Source organism: Drosophila kikkawai, chromosome 2L, assembly GCF_030179895.1.
Source record: "Drosophila kikkawai strain 14028-0561.14 chromosome 2L, DkikHiC1v2, whole genome shotgun sequence".
Lineage (NCBI taxonomy): Eukaryota > Metazoa > Arthropoda > Insecta > Diptera > Drosophilidae > Drosophila > Drosophila kikkawai.
Genome location: NC_091728.1, coordinates 2,389,835 through 2,413,520, shown reverse-complemented (window position 1 = coordinate 2,413,520; position 23,686 = coordinate 2,389,835). Strand labels below are relative to the sequence as shown.

At 39.5% G+C, this 23,686-nt stretch overlaps 2 protein-coding genes across 16 annotated transcripts; one reads left to right on the top strand and one right to left on the bottom strand.

The window, feature by feature from the left end:
- Window positions 1-530: 530 nt before the first annotated feature.
- LOC108079529 (uncharacterized protein PF3D7_1120000-like) lies at window positions 531-1,741 on the top strand. The gene is made up of 3 exons (XM_017173865.3): window positions 531-1,001; window positions 1,152-1,189; window positions 1,250-1,741. Exons 1-3 carry the CDS (start codon window positions 623-625, stop codon window positions 1,682-1,684), a joined length of 852 nt encoding a protein of 283 aa, XP_017029354.3. The 5' UTR covers window positions 531-622; the 3' UTR covers window positions 1,685-1,741.
- On the bottom strand, window positions 1,717-23,525 carry Pvr (PDGF- and VEGF-receptor related). 15 transcript variants are annotated; one of them, XM_070284386.1, is made up of 19 exons: window positions 23,365-23,525; window positions 10,701-10,915; window positions 9,209-9,717; window positions 8,499-8,673; window positions 7,794-8,018; window positions 7,291-7,442; window positions 7,045-7,228; window positions 6,518-6,987; window positions 6,270-6,296; window positions 5,893-6,202; window positions 5,380-5,829; window positions 4,841-5,320; window positions 4,467-4,626; window positions 3,875-4,113; window positions 3,535-3,804; window positions 3,169-3,418; window positions 3,027-3,099; window positions 2,812-2,962; window positions 1,717-2,685 (listed from the first exon to the last, which is right to left on the bottom strand). In XM_070284386.1, exons 2-19 carry the CDS (start codon window positions 10,771-10,773, stop codon window positions 2,084-2,086), a joined length of 4,800 nt encoding a protein of 1,599 aa, XP_070140487.1. In that variant the 5' UTR covers window positions 10,774-10,915; window positions 23,365-23,525; the 3' UTR covers window positions 1,717-2,083. The 15 variants fall into 15 exon arrangements, with proteins under 15 accessions (XP_070140487.1, XP_017029464.1, XP_070140501.1 ...); XM_017173975.2 differs by having other exon boundaries at window positions 23,324-23,524; XM_070284400.1 differs by having other exon boundaries at window positions 1,717-2,523; window positions 23,324-23,524.
- Window positions 23,526-23,686: the final 161 nt, after the last annotated feature.

Here is a 23,686-nt window from a genome sequence, read left to right as displayed (position 1 = left end):
ATTTGCCATTTCTTTTTTATACATTCTTGTGTTCATTTTACATAGGTATTCGATATTTGCATTGGGTAAATACTATCGATTAACCTAACTGAGTGCCATCTCTAAGCTTTAGCTTTTTAGCAAGTGGGTAGTCCGTTGATTTTAAATTTTGTAAATTATTTAATGGAAAGCTAAGTCCTTGTTTTACCTTTTTCCTTAAGAAGTAAAGCAGGGATCAAGCCATCTATGGCAGGACTCCTCCTCCGCTCGAAGTCTCATGGGGCAGCATTCATAGTGCAGAGTCCTTTGTAGATTATTTAGTTCTTAATATTATTATTTTATTTTATTTTATGTTGTTTTTTTCACAGTAGAAAATAAATCAAATTAATAAATAAAGACTAAAAAAGTAAACACAAATTATAAAACTTTAATTAATTTATTTCTCTGGACATTAAATAAGTGGTTTAGGTAAGCTTTTGAAATTTGGAGAACTAGCTTAAACCCTTTTTAACTGTACTAGGAATTTGTTTATTTTTTTGAATATCCATCAGATGCCCCTAAACCGAAACGTCAATTCTGTTTTATTTAAACTCAATTTAGTTTAAATTAAAAAAAAAAAAACAAAACAAAATCTAAGGAAAAAATGCCTAAACAAAATCAGTCGGAAAAGCGCACCCGCCAAAGGGGCAAGAACTTCTCGCCATCCGAGGAGGATATACTACTCCGTCTGCTAAAGCCCTATAAACCCATTATTGACAACAAGAAATCCGATGCTTTGACCTGCCAGATGAAGAAGGAGGCCTGGGAGCAGTTGGCCCAGAAGTTCACCCACCAAACCGGCATGCCTCGCACTTGGCGGACCCTCAAGGATAAGTACAAGAATATGAATACCAAGACCAAGACGGAGGGCAGACGGTTGGTCAGTCAACCCATCAATCAGTTGGATGATTTTGAACTAACACCCAGTAGTTTTGTGTCGGTAGTATATGATGAGGTCGGGGAGGAGGAGGAGGATAATCAATGTGAGTTGGGTGCCATGATTGCTTATTTATATTTGTTTTTTTTAATATTTTTGCTAATATATATATTAAAATTTAAGAATAATATAATAGTTGTGAAGGGAAGTTTCTATATGCAACTTTAACTCTTATCTTTATTTATGTTTTCCACAGATGACTTAATTGAGATTAAACCTGAGAAAATTGAAGAGGTTTTTATTGAAATTGTATTCAAAATAAAACTTTTTTTTCAAGCTAAACCCTTATTCCAGAATCCTATCCAGGAGGAAGATCAAGAGGAAGTTCAGGAGGAAGTTCAGGAGGAAGTTCAGGAGGAAGTTCAAGAGGAAGTTAAGGAGGAAGTTGAGGAGGAAGTTAAGGAGGAAGTTCAGGAGGAAGTTCAGGAGGAAGTTCAGGAGGAAGTTCAGGGGGAATTTCTATGGGCTAACCTATCCCCGCTTTCACCGGAAAAAGACCCAATAACCCCACCCACTAACAACAGCAAACGATCCCTGGAGGCCGATAGACATGAGCTCATTCGCCTGCAGCAGAGATTCTATAACAATGAGAACGCCAGATCCGCCAAGAGACATCGCCTCGAGCTCAAGAATCTTAATCTGAAAAGCAAAATCTTGGAACTGGAACTAGAGGAGCGACGTATGCGCTTGGAAAACAACAAGGAGAACACCACAATCACACCAAGTTGATGCCACTCAACCCCGATTAGGACTCATTAATGTTGATATACGATACCCATTGTATTTGAGTATATACACAGTTCAAGTCGTTCATTTACATAGATCAAAATACACTTAGAGCTAGACTAAACCTAGACATGAAATGGCATTAATAAGTATATAACATGGAGAGTGTGAGTGTGGTGGGCCTTAAAGCTATATCAGAATCTGGACAATGCCACTAAGTAGTATTGTTTTTCTAAAGAAACCTTCCACAAATCAGTTGGAATTGTAAAAAGGGAATTAATACAATAATTTATAATTTGTTTTTGATTCCCAATTTCTCTCAATAACTCTCTCAATTCCCTCTAAAATTCCAACTAATCCTGTTAAGGTTCCTTGACCTAAACTAATGGCTCCGGAACATCCTTAATACCTTCGCTGCTCCTTCTCATTGACGGCGGACAGTGGCTGGTAGCTGGGATTCGAGAAGGCTTCCGTTGGGGCCGCCGTGCCCGTTGATGTCGCCGCTTTGCTCGGCAGATTTTTCCTCGGCGGCTTTACATTCACATAGTTATCCGCCGTCGAGTCCCCATTGAGTTTCGTCTCCACATGATGGCGGGGCGAGGGCGTGGGCGTGGCATAGTGCTGCTTCAGAGCCTGATTGAAACGCCTCGCCTGCTCGGGACTCCGGCGTTCGCCCTCCTCGTCCTCATCCGAACCCGCCGAGCGGCGATGCAGCATGGGTATCTCCTCGGGAGCCTGATCCGCCGCATCCACCGTGGGCAGACCGTTTTTCTTGTTGCGTAGGGGCTTGCTGGCCCCACTTATGTCCATGTTGTTGCTCAGCGTCGGCGAGTGGCGGGCTCCTGGTGGGAAATTGAAAGTGGTTGTGTCGCTAGAGAAGTCCGCAAAATCGCTGGCCGCCTCCCCTTCGAGGCGCGTGGGTGAGAAGATGGCTGTGGCCGGTGGCGGTGGTGCATCGGAGTCGGGACTCATGGCCATGTAGTCATCCGGCAGCTCCTCGATGCCTGTGTTAGTCGTGTGTGTGGTGTGCCATGGTGCAGAGGGATGCATGTGTGGGGGGTGAGTGTGTGCTTAGTTAGTAGCCTGATCCATGGCCAGCAATGGGTTATATCTGTATGCTTTATACTCACGTATATCGGGTACAATGTGTCCGTTGACGTAGCGTGGAGCCGAGGGCGCCAGCTCATCGGGGGAGCCCATCAGGGCCAGGTAGTCTGTCTGCTGGTTCTTCATGTACTCCATGTTGCTTTGCAGGTAGGGATTATTCAGGTCCAAGTAGTGCTAAGGAGCAAAGGTAATTCTTAGTTAGGAATCTTGGAAATAAATTCAGAGAAGGAAAACTTACATTGGCCACATCCTCGCCCAGCATGGTGGCAAAACGCTTCTCCAGCTCATTGAACAAGGGTCGGCTTTCGGGACTGCGAGAAGTATTAAATATTTTATGTAATTAATAATTAATATTTTTAGAGACCCAGACAAGCACTTACTTCTTCCTCCAGCACTCCAGCATAATGTCGTAGAGCTCCTGATTGGCATAGGGCGGCTTCTCCATGCGGTAGCCATCGTTTAGCTTGTTGAACAGCTCCTGATTGGGATCTATGCCCGGGTAGGGGACCTTGGCCAGCGAGAACATCTCCCACAGGACAATGCCGAAGGACCAGACATCGCTGTATGTGCTGAAGACATGATCGCTGAGGGACTCCAGCGCCAGCCACTTAATGGGAAGTTTGCCGCTCTCTAAAATTGAATAAAATTAAATTAAATTAAATTTATTTTAATTAAGAATCAGTCCTAAAATTCAATTAAATATTTAACATTTAAAAAAATTAACAACAAATTAATCAGTGGCTTACCCGACTTCTTGTAGTTATCCCCACGATACATGGAACGCGCCAGACCAAAGTCACAAATCTTGACGACATTATCCTCGCACAGGAGTATATTTCTGGCCGCCAGATCGCCATGCAATACCTTCTTGGAGGACAAATAATCCATACCCCTAGCCACTTGGAAGGCCCAGCTAACCAGGTCAACCGTGGTCACCGACATGGCCTCCGTGGAGTCTGTCTTGTAGTTGGAACGCCAGGCGGGTTGAACCGAATTATTGGACATGATTTGGTCATCTGTGGATAATCAATTTAATTAGGACACAGGTCATCTTGAGAACACCTTCAATCTTTAGCTGAAACTCACCCTCTGGGACAGTGGTCATCACGGTGTTACAGGTGTCCATCTGTCGGTCGTAGCTATAGGTGGCAGACCCGGATCCTGGTCGTCCGGCACGGGTGCCCGATCGGGGATCATTGTCGGAGTTTCTGCGATGATTAGGCGGCGGTTGGGTGTTATTGTTGTACGAGGAGTTCAGTTGGTTCATGTACGAGTGGAGCGGGAACCCGACATTAGCATACTTCAAGCCACCACCGTTAGCATCGCTGTTAATTGGGGTTTAGTCGCGGCGCCCACACAGACAAACAGGAGGAGGAGACACACAAGGAGGAGACCACAACCAGGAGCGGGAGATCACAGGCACAGGTGGTGAGAGATGCACAGGCAATACAGGTGCGCATACAGATACATTCAGAGTGTTTGTTTTTTGTGTGTGTTGTGGTAAGATTTGTTGATTAGATCGTGTCGAGTGTAGTTTGTTGGTTAGTCGAGGGTTAGTAAGGATTACCAAAACCAGAAACGGAACAAGATTAGCGTTAGTTAGCAGTTAAGATAAGTTAAACTTGGGGTTAGTAAACACTGGGTTAAGAGAGGAGAGTGTAAAGTGGCAATCACTTACCGGTGCAGGTCAAAGTTCTCAGAGAAGCGTTGCGTCATGATGTTGGGATCAATGTGATCGGTATCCGGGCTGATCTGATTAATAAAACACTTTCTATTCCTCAGCAGGAAGTTCTGGATATTGCCAAAGCGACAGTACTCCACAATGACCATGAGTTCACCTTTGGGAAAGAGGGTTTAAATATAAATTTAATGATTTTCTAAAGAGGCATAAAATCTTAATAAAAATAAAGTGGGAAAACGTAGAGATACTTTCAGACTAAATTTTAAATAATTTAAAATCTAGAGAGATATATTTATCTTTATAATCCAAAAAAAATGTGTTAATCTAATGAAATTGTTTAAAAAATCCATAATTTTTTAGTTTATACTCACGCTTTGCTATATTTTTGGTAACAGCTCCCAGCAGATTCACCACATTCAAGTGCTGACCCAGATGGACCATAATCTTCAACTCGGACACCAAAGCCCGCACCACCTCATTGTCCGCCGTCCGCTTGACCATCTTAACGGCCACCGTGGTGACGGGCTCCTCCTTTCGTATACCCTTGGCCTCGCCCTTGAGTACCACGCCAAAGGCTCCGGCTCCCAACTGCTTGCCCAGCTTCAGGTTGTCGCGCGGGAACTCAAACTCCCGGTTATAGGGCAGCAGCTCCGCCTGTTCATCCAGAGTGAGATCGGGATTAATGTGTCCTACGGCTCCCTCCTCGAAGTTGGCCAGCCCAGCGGCCTTCAAGGCCAGATGTCGTTTGTGCTCCTTGTGGTAGCGAACGGCCAGGAAGGCGCACAGGCTGATCAGGAGAAGGAACAGCATGACACCGAACCAAATCCAGCCCTTGCTTATGCCGGGAAGGTCTGGAGATCACAAAGAACTTATAAAAATCTATAAGAAGTTAAAAAGAAGAGAAACTCACTGGAAAGAACCACTGTGATGGAGTTCTCAATGCTGCCCAATCGATTCTCCACTAGACACCGGTAGACACCCTCATCCCCGGGATACAGATGAGTGATCAGCAGCTTGGTGTCGCCCTCAGGGAAATGCAAGAGATTCGTCTCCACCAGCTCCCGGCCATCCTTGAACCACCGAACGGTGGCCAATGGAACCGCCTCAGAGCGGCACACCAGCTCCAAGGATTGGCTCAGGTTTCGCTCCATTTTCGAATGGGTATTCAGGTTGGTGTACTTCCACTGCGGCGCCCGGGGATCGTGGACGAAGACGTTGATTTCCCGGCTGCCGTAGTCCCCGGAATTCATGATGTGGTAGGCACGACACTCGTATGTGCCACGATCCTCGTCCGTTATGGAACTGAAATGCACGGTACTCTTGTAGGAGTACTCCGTTTTGCTGGTTTCAATCGTGACACCTGGAAAGGTAAAAATAAATTAAATTTCGTAAACATTGGAATACCTTGTAGTGAAAATCTTACGCTCATCTGCCTCCAGCTCCACGCCATCGTGAAGCCACCTCAGTTTGTCGTCGAAGTGATAAGCCAGAGCCTCGCAGGTGAAGTTCTCCTCGTCACCCTTGGCAATCTTCCGCTGCTCATCCAGGCCATAAATGGTCATATTCTCGGCAATGTCGCCTAGTAGGACATGTGCCTTGGTCTGCGATCGCCGCGCTTTGCCGTCCACCAGATTCTCGGCAATGCAGGTCAGGATGCCTGGTTCGGTGGGCCTGAAGGACACCTCCACGATGCGCTCTATGCTTAGCTTTCCTGGTCTGGGTTTGGTTTGGAACTGTGGGGGGTACATAGAGTGGATTAGATGGGGAGTTCATTTTGGAAGTTACGAACAAAGATTGTACCTGATATTCCTCCTGGATTTTGGGTGACTGCAGCAGACGACACAGAAATAGCCAATGAAAGATGTTTGAGGAGACGATAGACAAATGTTTAAACATAAACTTAATTATTTGTTTAACACTTAATAATAAACTTATGAGGAATACATAAAATTATGGATGAAAGATGTGTAATAATAATAAAGATAATAAATGTTCTTAAAAATAATATTCAAAAAATCTAGACCACAAAATATCCTTCCCAAACTTACACTAAAATTCTGGTTAAGCACCGAGCAGGTGGGCCATCGTGGCTCCAAGGTGCAGGGCCGGAAGAAGAAGGTAACAATGGCCGGCGGATAAGCACGCACTGTGCACTCCAGCCGGGCCACCTTGCCCACTTGGACATAGACATCCGACATGCTAAGCGCAGGGCCATCAATAACACTGACATTATAGGGCCTTTCCACAGTCTGAATAGTGTTTGTGCCGCGTAGGATGTAGGTGCCACTGTCCTCCAGCTGGGCATTGAGCACCTGCAGCGTAGTGCTGCGCTCAGTGGAGATAATCTTGAAGTTATGCTCCGTCTGCCAGACCTCGGTGCCGTCCGGCTTCAGCCAGCTGAAGGTGGGCTCGGGGAAGCCCTCAAATGTGGCCGTCATCTGGATGGTCTTGTTGGCAAACTCCCGGACATCGTAGTGGTTCGAGGGCTCATTGACATTCAGGTAGGTTTCATTGGGGGCTGCAAAGATCAAGGATAAGAGGATGTAGAAACTAAGCAGACTAGCCTAAGACTTACCCAAGACTCTGATCTTGTAGGAAACAATCTGGGGCTTGTTGTTGGTGGTCTCGGTGACGACGCACTTGTAGAGACCAGTGTCCGTTGGCTGGGCATTCGTCACGGTCAGGGTGCTCCTGCCCAGGTGATGGGTGCTGTTCTTAAACTTGTCATCAAACTCCGCAGTGGTAATAGTGATCCGACTCTGTGGAAGATATTCGAAGGTTTAAATAGAGATTTCTATATAAGATCTCCTCTCTTACTGACCTTATCCCTTGGTGGCGTTATCCACTCCATGCTGTAGCTGAGCAGCTCAATGGTAGAGGACTGCTCACACACCAATGTAAAGTTGCCGTGCAGGAAGACATGGTTCCTGGCCCTCGACTTGATCTCGGGCTTGGGCAGGGGCTTGTCCGCCTCTGTTGCGTTGGTAGAGAGTTTAGCATTATTAGAGGATACCCTTTGCAAAGGCCGTGGACTGGCAAGCAATGTTTCTACAGCTTCTCATGCAGATGGTTGGATGGGGGTTAGACATAGACGAGGACACACATGGGGTTAACGTTTCTACATTACAATTAGGAGGTAGGTTAGTTGGGTCAGTAGTAAAACCATAAGTTAAGTTAGAGTTAATCAAGTTAAGTCAGTCCGAAACCAAAGAAATTCGTAACACAAAGCGGAAAATAAAGCGATGCAAAGCAGGAAACAACCAACACAACGCAGACGAAACGATAACACAAAACAAGGACAACAGCCAGGAGGACAACACTTACGCCCTGGCCTGGGTGAGGGCGACGATGGCATCGGAGCCAGCCGGGCTGGACTTCGCCTGATCCGATCCTGGGCACTGCCATCACCAGAGATTAAAGCCACTTCACCCTGTGTTTGGTTAGTAACAGAAGCGAGGACATCGTCGACCTCATCTTCATACTCTAACCCTATGTTAGTCAAGGGCCCCGGCGAAGGGCCGTTGGTACTGAGATTATCCAATCCGGATGCTGGAGGAGTTAGCAGATTAACACATGAACGTGGTGGATACGTGGGAGAGAACAGTGAGGGGAGAGCACAGGGAAAGAGAGAAATACCATTTGGTTAGGACACACACTTAAGTATCTTTAACTTGCAGGCAGTGTTTGTGTTTTGTACTCGAAAAAATGCAAACCTGAGCTTTGAATAATCAAAGGATATTTTAAAAATTATATTTTAAAGCCAATTTCCAACTAATTTACTTTATTTTTTTTAGTGCAAAAGTGTGCGTAAAAAGTAAGCTTGCGGCAAGTGTACTTTGGTGCAATTATAAACTATAAAAGAAGCCTTGAATTTGGAAGAGAGAATAGAGATTAGAGAGATCCTTTGGCCCATACCGAAACCCCTTCAAAATATTTAATTATTTGTTGAATAGAGAGTGTAAAGCAATATTTACGACATATATAGAGACGGAAATCACAAATCACAAACTTTGGGGTGCAAAAACTCACTATCAATGAAACCGTTACCAATAAAGGACACAAGAACGGTCCAGTTCTCGTCGTCGTGGTCCGGATAGGGCGTTTTGGGTAAACAGTAGTACTCGCCGCCATCCGTGACGCTGCGAATTTCGATGGTGAATCCCCGCTTCGGATCGTAACGACCGACTTCTCTGCTGGAATAACTCTACACAGGAATAAGGATTGGTCAGATACTATATATCGATTCTGTCTGAGAAGGACCCTGCCTATCTAGAGACTGCCAGTCAGTCAGGGACTTTTAACTTGATTGTTAATGCTACGTAATATATTTATACATTTCTGGGGAGGGAACTTTATGTACAGGGATAATAAAAGGGCTAACTACATATAGATATCTCGAGTATTATATATTCTCCAACTGGGACATACTTTTCTGGTAGCTAATGTCAAAGAGCGACTGACTGTCCAACGATTTATCGGAGCAATAGACGGTACTCGAGATGTACTCGATGACGCGAAAGGTGAAGCCTAGCTTGGAGTCGTACGTCCAGTTCTGGTAGAAATCGGGCTGGCCCTCAATCCTGCCAGTCGAACTGATATTCCAACCCAACTGATTATCCTGTGCGCCAATAAAAGGTATCTATTTTAGTTTAAAGTTTAAAAAGCTAGCCATTTCTGGGCCCATCAACTGAAAAGTCTTTAGAGGATTGCAAGGTTACGGATAACGCCCCGCCACTTACATCTCCATTGAAGTGCAGCAACACCTCGGTCTCGGGCATGGCCGGCTTGCAGGGTATAACCACGTCGCTATACTGGTGGGCAAGCACAATCACATCCGTGGGCACCAGCTTGTTGTAGGGATCGTTAACGTACACGTAGATGGAGCTAGCCTGATCCTGGTTCACCATCTCGCGCACCTCCTCGTCCGACTCCCTGGACAGGTTGATCTGGTCCAGGCTGGACTCTTTGATGCAGAAATAGGCGCCCACCTGGTCGGCCGTCACCTCCAGGAGATCCAGTCGCACTCCAAAGGGTCGCGTAGGATCGAGTTCATTTGTGAACGTGGTAAGACCTGGATGCACCTCTGAGTTGATCCACCAGATCACGGGCTCGCTGGCCTCGCACAGCAGCGTGTAGTTGGTGCGATGCTCCAGCTTGATGTTGTCCTTGCAGGGCGTGATCAGGGGGGCTCCATTCTCGCCGCCGCAACTGGGTGGGTCATCCTCCAGATCGAACTGGGGACGGGGAACTGCAGGGAATGAGGGGAATTATTGATTTAAATTTTAAATATTTTATAAAAATGTTAAACAAATATATAAATATTTTCTTTAATTTTTAATCAGATATTTTATTATTAAAACTACTCATAAAATGTCACATTTGTTGTTTCCCTGACAGCTTCAAGTGGAAACCCATCTGTTCTTCAATGGAATTATTGTTCATTGATTGCTCAACAGGCATCACAACAAAATTCTTCAAATACTTTATCTATTTCTGAGTGGTCGCCCCTCGTCACTGGTGGCGCTATAATAATGACTTTAAGTGATTGAGCAGTTGAGCGAGACTCTCTGTGGATCTTCCACTATTTAATTTTTTTTTTGCCATATTTAATTGGAGAGCGTAACGCTTCCTCTGACTTTGTCCCTGTGGCATCGGCGTCTGCTTGCCGAGTTCACTTGGACTTCTTTTTTTTTCTCGTTCGGAATCAATTATTTGTTTACAGAGGCAGCGATAACAACAGAGAGCCTTGCCTCGCCTCTGTTTCTGATACGGAGGGCATTATGTTCTCGATCGTGGCAGCCACTGTTCCACATAAATATGTCTACATACATACATATGTATGTGTCTTAAAAAGTATTCTAATCACAATGGTATCTAATGTATAAAAAACGAATAGAATTAATGGTGCGAAGAAAGCAGAAGCCGGCACTAAAATTGGGCGTCTTATCAACTGAGGTTCAAAGTTCGGTTTGGTGTCTAGTATTTCAGAGGAGTAGCAGTATGTAGAAGAGCTGTGGGTTCTGTCTGGAGTGGCTTGATATAGGAAGATGAGTAGATTAACCCTCTATATATAGAGAGAGAGAGAAATATCACACAAATGGGGGAGAAGTCAAAATCATAAAAAATTGTAGATAAAATAGGTCCTTTTCTTTATACATTTATACATTAAATATTTTATACATTTTTTATATTTCTTTAATGGAATTTTTATAATAAATGAACTCCACTTACGTGCTTCAATCCGTGAGATTCCAAGTAGCAGGAGAATGGGCCACAAAATCCAAGGCATCCTCTCCAGCAACATCGCTCAGCAGCTTTGTTTATTTGTTTGCTTTGTGCTTAAATATTAATACTAATTGATTCGCCTAAATATTCACAGATTTAGCACATTTGGCTCAGTAATTCCATGGTCACGTTGGAAGACACTTTGATCACTTAGCGGTGCACTGGAAGAAAACGGAAGTGGTTGCGGTTGATTTTATCTTTGGTTTTCTTGGTTTAGTAAAGTTTAGTAATAGAAATAATTTTTTAAATTTTTTATAGAGTTTTTAAAGTAAGTTTATTAAATTTTTAATAAATTTAGAGGTTGTTTTTTTGTTAAAATTTTTTTTTTCACTAATTAACACTGGTTTTTAAATGTTTGTTTAACCATAATATATTAGTAAACGTTTATTATTTTATCTTTAGATACTTGTATTTATTTTTATTTTAATTTATTTGTATTTTTTTAAAATATTTTTTATTACATTGTGTTTTTCTCTATAATATTTATGAGGTCTTGATTATTTTAAATATCTTTCGTCACTATTTGTAGAAGTTTTTATAGGAGAGGAGGAAGTCTTATCATCAGAAAGTATTTTTCAAACCCAATATCTGCTTATGAATCAAAAAATGTATAGCTTTATGCATTTAATGTATTTATTTTCTAGGAATTATGAACTTATTTATTTGTTTTGTTTTTTAGTTTTGCATATATTTTTCACTAGAATTTTCGCTGTAATTAATATTTTTTCCAAGAGTTTTATTTGTGTTGTGGTTTATTTAGACTTTTTATAATTTATTTTGTTGAAATTTGTTTTCTATTTTCTTACACTTTAATTTGTTTAATTTTTTACACTTTTCCTAATGCATTTTCTATACAATTTCCTTATACTTTTCACTGATTACTAGTTTATATTTGAGTTATGGGATCCGCTTCTCAGAAACCAGCAGCATAATCACCCGGAGACGACTGAAGCTTTTTGCTGGATTGTCGCCTCAGACGCTCCATGGAGAATCTGGAGAGCATTAACATTTACGATAAGACCCAACTTCTGGCTGTTGTTTATGGCATCTCCGGGTGCCGATGTGAAACCAAAACCGAATCCACATTCATTCAAGTCCCAGTCGTCCGTTACAATGCGCGTTGCGTTGATAAAACCAACAAAATAATATTTATAAGTAAGAGAAGAAAACAATTCGAGTGAAATGGAGTCGCTCTCCTCGTCTCTGCTCTGAACTCGAGCAATCTCCCCGAGCACTGCGATTGGCAATTATCAAATTGGTGGACCTTCTTATCACAGAGAACACACAAGAACATGGCACTCAGAACACTTATGCGCATAAACAAAAAACAAAAACATTACGCATACGCACAGTATGCGCTGCCCTGAAGACATCTCACACCCCCTCTGCGCTTCTTTCTTATTTTGGTGTCACATCCGCATTGGGCAAACGAGAGCTTCCGGGAAAAGGGAATCCAGAGGAGTGGGGGGTGGCGGCCACACCCACTAATGAGGCAACAGGTCGCCCACGTGCTCGGTCATAACTCACTGTCGCCGGGCTGAGTCCCCCTTGGCAGTCGCCAAATGGCAACGGGACATGCACAATTAAACAAGCTGATCTAAGCATTGCCCACACCGAAGGAAACAAAGTGATCTAAATGGGGGGAGGTAGAAAATAACTTGAAAAAATATATCTAAAATTAATATAAAATGCTATTTTAATGTTCGAATATATTTTAGAAATTTTGTTACATAGTGAAGGAGTCATTTCAGACCCTATAAATTATATATATTCTTGATCAGCATTAAAAGCCGAAACGAACAAGCCTTGTTCGGAAGAAAAAAAAAATTTCTAAAATTTTCAAAATGTTATAAGGGGTTACATCGTTAAAATTCTCAAAAATTGATAAAATTTTGAATTTAAAAGTAATATTTTTACAGTATGCAGATGTGTTAACCTAATAAAAACTAACATAAAACTGCTTTCCAAATTGAATTTAAAGCCTTTTTAGCTGAGTTATAGATTTTTTACGTTTTGAAATTCCCAAAACATATAAAAAAAATTTTTACGTTCTTTAAAAATTGTTAAAAATTAAATAAAACTACTTTAATTCAGTATGCAAATTTCCAAACAGTTTAAAAACTAACTCAGAACAGCTTTCCGAATTAAATTTAATGCATTTTTGGCTTAGTTATAGATTTTTAAAGATTTGATTTTCCCAAAAAATATCATATGAAATTTATAAATAAATTGTATAAATTATTTTTATTAAAAATAAATGTAGTATGCAGATTATTCTTATAAAAACTTATTCAGAACAGCTTTGAAATTTATGCTATTACTGCTTTGTTGTTATATTTTAAAACTTTAATTTTCTTTAAAAGCAATTATCATATAAAAAAGCGATTCACGTCCCTATGATGGACATATTTTAGGTCTTCCTGGTAGTACAAGTGTATAAAAACTTCGGCTAACAAAATACACAACTCATACAAGTTTTATCTACTTAATATTACAATATCGAGTGTTTTTTATATATACATATAAACATATACATATGTAATCATTCAAGAAATATTTCCCAGAAATGTAATCAATGTTTGGCACTGTTTCCTGCAGGCATTCCATATTCTTTTTGTGATAATAAAGGCTCATTTTGCTTATATTTAAAAGGAAATTTAAATGAATATAATTGTAAAAAAGATATAGTAATTGATTTCAAAATATAAGAAATAAATAAAATAAATTTAACAAAATCAAATAAATATTAATAAACATTTTTCCCGCTGTGTGCCCAACAATTAAAGCAAACGAAGTGCTCCGCTGATGTGCCACTTCATGGGGCCATGTATGTCGTAAACGAGTAATCCCGCCCAGCCGCAGGGACAACAAGTGTCCCAGCTTTTGACATCAATAAACTGGAATTTAATTTGCTGGCTAACTCGGACGAGCCGCACCTCCTGTGATGACATTTTGGCCTAGCCAACTTATTGTGGCTAATTGCCAGTTGGTCAGCAAATAAAGCCATTCGTCTTTGTCACGGCGACTCCTTGAGCGAGGTCAGTGTGTGTGCTTTAATGCCGTGTCACTGGGTTCTTAGCTCGTTCCTCCCGTTTATCGGCTAATTGGGAAACACTCTCTGGTTTCACCTGTACCTCCCACCCCCCAGCTGTCCATTCCAAGAGTTTGCCGGATTAAATAACACAGCAATCACCTGGCAAATATTGACTGGGCCACTAATCACCTGAGAGAGATAAGGGAAAAGCTTAAGAGGCTCTTTATTAAGAGAATGAAATAGAACATTTTTCAAGAGAGATTGAGAAATCTCAGAGCCATGTATCATTTATATTTCTATTAAATCAGAAAACCTTTAAGTATAAATAATAAATAAGTATTCCACATCAATCAACCCTTTCTAAATTTAGAAAATAAAACACTACTTAAGATAAAAAGTCTAGTCTTCGATAAGAGTTTTCCCATTTTAAGCCCCTAGAAAATCAGTCCCTAGTTCTCCTTAGTTGAGAACGGCTTCCTATCGAATCCATTAGGGGACTCGAAGTGTAATCAAGTATTTTCAGAGTTCCGAGGAGGCAGTTTAATGAATCCGCTGACCAGTAGCCCGACAAGCGATCAAATGCGTCTGGCAACATGTTGCAAGCAACATCTCAGATTTTGATGGGCAGCTGCTACTCCGCCTGCTACAGCTCCACCTTCTTGTGCTCTCCGTGCTGCCTCCTCCTCCTTCTCCTGCCTGGTCAACTACTGATGGTTTGTGTGGTCACTTCGTGTTTGTTGTTGTCATGACGACACGCCCACTTTGCATTTTCAAGGGCATTGCAACGGGCAAAGCTGGGCTATGGCATTTTCCTTGAGTTATTTATATCCACTGGCAGTTTTTTTTTTGCTATTTTAATACCTCTTTATAGAGGTGTAGGTTGAAAAATTAGATAATAAAAAATATATAAAATATCCTTTTAAAAAAAACTGTTTTAAATGAGGTTTCTTTAAGCCAAAAACCTCCCAAAAAGCAAGCTTTGAATATAGTTTAATTCAAAATCTTTCAAGTAAGTCACAAATACTAGTTACTATTTCGTTGCTAAACAACTACCAGGTATCTCCAAGTCTTGACTTTTGATCACCAAACTCCCTTCTGGCTTTCAGAGTCGCTCACGTGCTCGTGACGCAAATTGCAGGGCGCCCTAATTGCAGTTCCCAGCTGCAGGCGAATCCCTTTCTCAGCTCTGATTTCTGTTTTTTTTCCCTGATTGTTTTTTTGCAGCCCACGGATTGTCGTGCAATTAGCCCTGGACATAATGAGGTCGGGGGGAAGGTCTGGGAGCTGGGGGGTATCAAAAATCCTTACCTTTCCCTATCTCGACTACACATTTCTGCACTTAGTCATTTTTTTATGGGACAAACAGAGCTTCAAAAATAAATGACACACAATTCAGGTTTATTGATTTACATTATGGGAGTTAATGAGAAATTGATGTGCAATATTTAAAGAAATTTTAATTGGTAAATTTAATGCAAATATTTATAAGTAACAGATACGTAAATGTATTTTATTTAATGAGAAAAATAAATGCACTTTAAGCTTTATTAATTGGTTTCTTTAAAAAGAAAATATTAACAATTTGTAAATTAATCTCTGCCTCATTGAAAATTATAAAGAATTTGCACTCTGTCCAGTCTGCGTAACGAAAGATAGCACTTTTCCTCTTAATTGTCGAGTCATTTCCACTTAGCTTTTCCCACTCCAGACAGGCATTTTTCGCACTTATTGTAATATATTTCCAACATAAGTAGTTCTGCCTGGGCTAACATATTGAGGTATTTATCAAAGGAAGTATTTATTTTGTCTATCAGTGGACAGAGATTATTTTTTTGGGTCACGATTATCCACAAATAAAACTCATATATTGATACTTAACATATGTTTATCGCACAATTGTTGACGGCACAGAATGGTTCGTATTAAGTATGGAAAATATAAAGAAATGACGTCATTTCATGGCCCAGTGGCGCTGCCATTCATTCAACAATGTCGCTCTTATATATATAGATATATGTATATATAAATTTAATGATCCCATTCCACAGGCAGCAGTCGCTTGGTCACTCATGTATGACGTAGTCACACACGTTTCTGTTACATGTTTATATATTTACATAAGTGACAATATTTGCGTATTAATTAAACACAGAAATAAACAAACGAACAACAACAACAAGTATTTGTTATATAGTGAATATACATATGTAGTAATAAAAACCGGTTGAGTGCGGTGAGAGAACTTCCCTTGAGAGCGAGTGTCTCCTTGCAGCGATCAACAATTGCATTGATCGAACAAATATAGCTGAATCTTTTGTTTTCAGCTGAAGGAAAAATATTTGATGGAAAAACAAAATTATTAATAAATATAGTTTATAGAAAAATAACAATAAAAAATGAAAAGAAAATTTTTATAATTAAAATTAAACAAAGAAGCTATTCAAGCTAAATAGAAAACCTATTGACAAGACGAATCTTTTGTTTTCAGCTGATAGAAAACATTTTGATACAGAAAGAGAATTATAAATAAATATTTTAAATAGAAAAATAATATTAAAAGGTAAAGAATATTATTATTCTTATTAAAATTAAACTTAGAAGTAATTGAAGAAAAATAGAAAACCTTTTGATAAGACGGCTATGACACAGTATTACACTGTTTTTTAGTCATATGGTTATGACACTGCCTTTAAATTATATTATTTTCTGGCCTCAAAAATGTAAATAAATTAACATTTAAGGGCTGTGTCATATAAGTATAAATTAGTCTAGTTTTGTGTTTACTTTGTCACACTTTAAATGCTCGGGAATGCCCTAGTTTTATCCATAACTAAGCTTTCATTGCTAGAATATCCACAGAATTTTCCTAGAAAATACCTAGAATGTTTTTAGAGCCTAAAGTAAAACACTTTAAGCACACTTTGAATGTATATTTATGCTATGAACCCCGCGCGGCCTTTTATTTATGAGGAGACAACGAAACTCTTTCATGCGCTTTTGCCATAAAAATGGCTCGTCTTGTCTTGGCTATTTTCATGTTTCCAGCTCCTCCATCACACACACATTTTTCTCCAACAACACAACAAAAATTCCACCAAAGTTTGGACAGTTTAACGCGGAAAATCTTTCACCATTATTTGGTTCTTTATGGCCAATAAATGAAAAAGTTGCACGACTCGTGTTTTGGGCCGCGCGTTGCATGTGCAACAGATTCGGTTCAGTTTTGTGGCTTGTGTGTTTGGTTTTTGCGGTTTCCAAGTCACGTGTTTTCACAGCTGTACGTGCTGCTGACCCTCGTAACTGGGAAACTGGAAAATTTCCTGGGGTTTTCCCCACCGAGTTTCCTGCTGCTAACACCTCAAATTGAATTTTCTATGGCCCACAATTCAGAGTTTATTTCTGCAATTATCTCAGGTCCTTCTTGGCCAGGATTACCTTTGGTTTTTCCTGCGTACAGCAATAACATTTTCCCCTGCTTAATTTACGACTCTTTCGGCCGAGTTTTTCCTTGTTTTTATTGGACTTTCCACCCGTTGACCTTTTGCGTGTGAGTCAAGTGGGCTTTGTTTTCCATTTCAATTGCAAATTTTATTTGTCTGCAGCAACTTAATGGAAAGTTTTCTCCTCCCACCTTCTCCCCCTGATTGCAATAGCAAACAGGCCTTTGGCTCTGAGCCAAAATAATGAGCAGAAAACGCACATTCCACCGAAATAATATCAGGAAATGTATATATATTTTTGAATGCATCCAAAGGAGGTTTGGTTTTGCCTGATTAAAAATTCAGTCAGCGTCAAATGGAAGTTTTGCAATTTGGGCCAAGCCAAGATTTGTGGCCTGCAGGCGGCCCCATAAATCAAATCATTTGTCAATTGCCAAGCAATCAGTAAACAACGCCTTCGAGATCTTTACTTATTTTTACTAGGTGTGTGTGTGGGCTTTTTTGGGCCACCTTTCGATTTTTTATAAACTGTAGGGTATTCAAAATGTTAGCCAGAAGTTGGCAAAGCCAGAAAATAGTCATTTCTAAACCTAGAAATTAAATATATTCTTGAACTCCAAAAGCAGGTTTATTAACTTATTAAAAATCAAGATTAAAAAGCTTTCCGAATTGAAATGAATGCTTTTTTTTGCTTAGCTAAGATTGATTTATTATGATTTATTCGATGAAATAATAATTTTGCTAACTGTTAGGGTCTACAAAAGTTGGCTTACCGAAATTAGCTTAGTTTCTTTTTTTATATATATTTTTGTAATATTTTTTTGTAGGCTTAAAACCACATCTAATCATCGCTCTGCAAGGAAATGACGCGACTTTTGCACAGTTTGCGTGTCTCCTAATGATGGAGCTTGGAAATGGTTGACATGGTAGCGTTTCATTACCCAGAAAATGTCAGTTAATTTCATTAACTGGGCTAGGACCACAAAAATGGCCTAAGTAGGACCAAAAACGCTAATGAGGTCTCAGGAAAAGGTAAGCTTGAGGTGAGTATTTTAGCCGGAATTTTAGTGCTTAAGAAATTACTCTTAAAATTAAATTCTTTGCTGCAATAATTCCTGGCTAAAGTCAAAGAAAACTTTATGATAAATTTTGTTTACTCTTTCAGAGACACGCTTTTATTTTATTATGTTGCTAGCTTAATTTAAGTTTTATTTGGGAATGGAATGCTGTCTTAATTACTTTTTCTCTAATTGATTTAAATTGTCTAAGAGAACTAAGCTAAATGTTTGTGCCAGAGGCGACCCTGAGTTTTCATTGAAAAGAATAATTCTTGGTTTTCTTTTTGCTTTCTTTATTTTATGTTTTATTTCTGAAATTATTTATGGCTTAGTTTCTCGTTTGTTTCTTGCTTTATTTCTTCTTTAATTTGTTGCTTTATTTCTTTATTTATTTTCTACAATTTCCCCCTTCAAAACTTTGCTGAAATAGCTAAAGTTTTAGGTTCGTGCCTAAATAAAAATTTGACTTTCAGCATTATTCATATTTTAATAAGCGAAATACAATCAAAGAGTGCTGAATAAGAAAGAATTTATACCCAGAAATAGTCACTGCAATTTATGAACTTGATAAAAAGTTGGCAAGGCAATTTGTTATCCAAAAGACAGGCGAATAAACACAGAATTAATAGTTTCTGCTGCTGGATTAATTAAACAAAAGTCTTGACTTGAGCGGGAGCTATCAGCGGGAACACATTGAAATGTTACTTTCTCTCCCTCCCGTTTTATGTCTCTTGTCGGACTCTAATTAATTGATGGATGATACTCCCTGCTATTGCCTTACAGCCACTTTTTTATTGACATTTTTCTTGTATTTTTTTCTCTCTCGCTTTTTTTTTTTGGGGGGCAAGTGCAGCTCCTGCTGTGAACTCTGCTCCATTCGCCCACACCAAGTTGTGCAATTTATGTGTGTGTCAACCCACCGAGCATTCCCAGCTGAGTACACTCTTCTGTCCTCGAAGCTAATGCATTTTTGAAATGCAAGCAGAGACAACAGAAGGCAGGCCGCTAATCTGCAAGGCAAATGCATAAACAACATGGCAGAGAGATGGATTTGAGAGCCAGTAGCAAATCCCCTAGTAACTGTCAAGCTGCCCAGATAAAGGCCTTCCCTCCCGTATGAATCGCTTGCAGAAACTGTTGCCGGGTTGCTGCGGGAACATTCAAAAGATACTCCTCCATTCTTGGGCGTATCTCTCAGATACGTAAGTACCTTATCGGCCATGTGTTTTGCAAGTCGGCTGTAAAGATAGCCGCTTAGATGGCGTTACGATAAGGCCAGGAAATGGTTAGATATATTTATGTATATATTCGGGTCGCAGCAGTGTCGAAATTAATTAAATAGTAGTATTTTTTGTCTGCCTTTTGTTACACAACAAATGGCAGAAGAAAGTCGCACAATTTCGGCTGAAATAAAAGTGAAATTACCAGCAGGTAAAGTGTGCTTTTTTCTGTTTTTTACTTATTTTTTAGATGAGTCATTTGGGAAACTGACTTTCAGCAGAGTCTCGAGTTGTTGTATAAGCGGATGTATCTTAAAGTCTAGGTAAAGATATCTTTAAAGTTTTGTTTCTAAAGAATTTTAAGACATTTTGATGAGCAGAAAACCTTAAGAAATTTAGTTAAATAACTTAAAAACTATGAAAAGAGGTTTTAATGCTTAATTTCCCCTGAAACCCCACAACTTAGTCTCTCCTGAATTAATGATTCATGTGTTGTTTTTCATAAATTGGCGAATCTGATGTAAAAAATTCAACGCTGCCAGTGAAATTGAATAGCTGGCACTTTGCCCAGAAATCGAAACAAATAAAACGCGTGGCGACAAACCAACTTGTTGGCCAGCTGTTGCCTCGTCGAAATAAATAGAAATGTTATATTGGATCGCTTAATAGCCGACAAGTGTTTAATTTGTTTGTTTTTGTGTTCCAAGCGATTAATAAATAAATACAATAAGTATATGCCCAGTATATAGCTCATTTCGTGCCTTGCCCTGACCCCAAAAAGAGCCTGTAATCGATCGAGAAAATAAACATTACTCAATGTTTTGTGTATTTCGAATGCATTTCTTGTGCGCCGACATAATTGGGTGAATCGTGTGTGGCCTTTAAAAATTATATATTTATTACCAAGAGTTTCAAGACTGCAGCTTACAAAGTTCCCTAAGCTTTAACCCTAGTAAATATTCTAATGAATGGTCGGCATTCTAGGGCTCAGGTGAAAGCCAAGTGCCGGTGGGTTCCTGCCTTTTTGCCAAGAGATTTATGGTTAGCAGACAGCTCCAATGGCCTGGCCAACAAAATTATTTGTTGACGCTGTCCATTTATTATTTATGTTTTGCGGATGCAGACTGGGGGAAGGTGTCTCTGCCTCTCTGTCCATTCATAGAATGCCCACGGAGTAGTGGCCGAGTGTGAAAACGTGTTCAATGCCGGATTGCTTGCTGAGTTAAGCGAACAAATGTTCATTATTTATGGGTATTGGCCAACCCGGCAAATTCAATTATACAGATATTATCGCCAAATGGTAATTTATGCGCCAGTTTATCTAGCGATATTTCTTGGAAAAACTCTTTCACCTAAAGGCCACCCAATGAGGAACAAATTTCAAGTATCGTGAACATACTTTGTGGTATCTTACACTGCAATTTTGTACCCTTGAAGGGAAATTAAATGTTCTTCAATGAAAATAACATATCTAAATAATATCTACCTAAGAAAATATTAATTATACAAGATTTCTGCACCCTTTCTTGCTGGAAATTTTAACGAAAACATATAGAAAAATAAATTGTAAATTATAAAAATATAATGCGCTAATTTTCCAACTTTCCCCCAGTGCAGACACCTTACTTTATTCGTAATGAAACTCCCCCTCGACTATACTTTATCAACCTTAGTTAAGTGGCTTAAATTAGACACCTAGCGGGGGCCACTACTCACGGGACAAGAACGCGTATCTTGTAGATAGTTAGCCATAAAGCCCGGCGTCTGATTAATGTGCCATGTGCATAAAGGAAAGGTGTGAAAAATAGCTGATGGAGCTACCCAGCTACACAGGTGAACACAGGTAGAGGAGGCAACGAACCACTTGGATTTCCAAGAAGAACTCTTTCCTATTGATTTTTTCTGACGATTTCTGCGCTTTGGATTGCCAATTGCAATTTCCAGTAAATATTTATGCGGCCACTTTTCCATTTTACATCAATTTTTCCCCCTGACATCTTTATGACTCCCAGCCACGGACTCCTGTATATATTTTCCCGCATTTTTCAGCTCGGGAAAAAGACTGTGTGATTGACGCCAACCACAATTAGCTGTGGTCTTTTGAAGTGGCCAGAGAGATAAATGGAGCAGCAAACGATATGCATTGGGAGGTCTTGGGAAGTCTGCATTTAATAAACAAATTGGGAGCAGTGAGCAATTGTTGTGGCCCAATTGAAGGCAATGAATTATGGGCCTTTGATTCGATCGGAACTTGGAGCCAACGGCAGCAGCCGGATCCTGAGTCACTTTCAATACACAGCAAAGAAATTAGCTTGCTTTGGCAATATTTTTTGGAGATTTCTTATAATAATAAATACAAGACGGAAATTGTCAGGAGTAGGGAAAATACATATATGGAGAAGTGTGTAAAAAATAAGCTTACTATTGCAAAGGTTTTGTTTGGGTTTTAATTTGATTTTAAGAAGGGGTACTTTTTTTAGAAGATAAAAACTGAGATGAAATATAACAAAATTGATACTAAATTTATAAATATTTAGTTATTTAGTTCCAAAAAATATTCGTTTTTAGTTCAAACTGATTTTTTAAATATTTTACTTTGATTTAACACTTTTTAATACAAAAATTCTGATAGAAATAATGCCTAAAATTGTTCGTATATTAATGATGAATTAATAAAAATGTTACTTTTAATTTTAAATATTTTTTTTCTACTATTTTCATCTATGTTTATATTTTATTTAATTTTAAACACACATTTCCCTTGGTTTTTATTTATTTTGAGTCTTATAACCTACCTTAAATTGTATTTATTAAATAAAACCTTTTCTTATTAACCAAATACCGATTTCTTACACATTTCTTTCTGTGCTTTTATTTACCAAAATTTCGTAGCTGGTCAAGAAACTTGAGGAAGAACCGGTTTAAGAAAGTCATCGTGTCAGATACAACCAACAACAATCTCCCAAAAAATGAGCTGTCCCCTTGGCAAACACAAACGAATTGATAACTTTTCTTTGCTTTTTTCACCTTCTCTCAAAAGTTTACTAGAAAACTCGGTATGAGTAAGATCCTACGATATACCATTAATATTTCTGAGCCTCTTACGCAGTCTACAGTTAACCGCAGCAGCTTAGCAACAACAACGGCAAGAAAAACCATAACAATATACAGTCACGATCGGGCGGATGAATCACGATTTTGAATACCTGGGTAAAGATACACCTTTTGGTGTTTGCAGTCTCGTTATACTTAGAATGCCGTTGACGTATTCAACTCCATGGCCGGCTCCATGTGTGTGTTGTGTGCGTGTTTTACACTTATCAATGAATGCTTTGGGGCTTTGATAATAACACCAACACAAACGACACAGGCACTTATACTGGCAAAAGGTCACTGATAATACACACAATCAATATATAGCAGGTATTAAATACATATAGGATAGGCAGCGACTTTTTCGGGTTGTTTTAAATTGCATTGAATTGAGCAACTAGCAGCATTGACACAAACACAAAACACTCACAACACACAATCAGAATTGATTCGAATTCGGTTTGAACAATTTCAATATCACTGAAAGGCAGTTCGATGCTTTCGGGGCCTGTCCACCTGTGGATGTGTTTGTATGGGTTATTTTACCCATAAATTCGTACAGGTATGGGTTCTCTCATCGAATGTATATTTTAACATTCAATTGTATTATTTAGCACCTTTCGATGGCTCACTTGTTTATGGGTTTTGCACTCTTTATTTACGGTATATATTATATTTTATTCTTATTTTAATTTATATTTTATGTATTTTTATAAACTCTTACGTTGTTGATTTTTCGTTTAGCACTTTCTGTTGATATCTTACTTTTTTTTAAACAATAAATAGCAAAACAAACTGCGTCGTCGGCAAAGTTTGAACAGTTTGGCTTTAATCGTTGGCTCTTAGCGCGTTTGGAGCCCGCGTATCTAGTATCTCAAAGATGTATCCGCTCTCACGTCTGAACACCTCGGAAAGTTAACATGGAATGTTATAATCTATGGACAGAGACGAGCTGTTGGCCGAGTTGCCAGCTCGTTGGAAAAGTTGAGAAATGCTGACAGATAGCGGTAAAATGAAGGCAGGGCTGCCAGACTGTATTTGGTGTACTAAAAGTTATAGCGGTAAATATTTAAAATGTGAGTCTAAA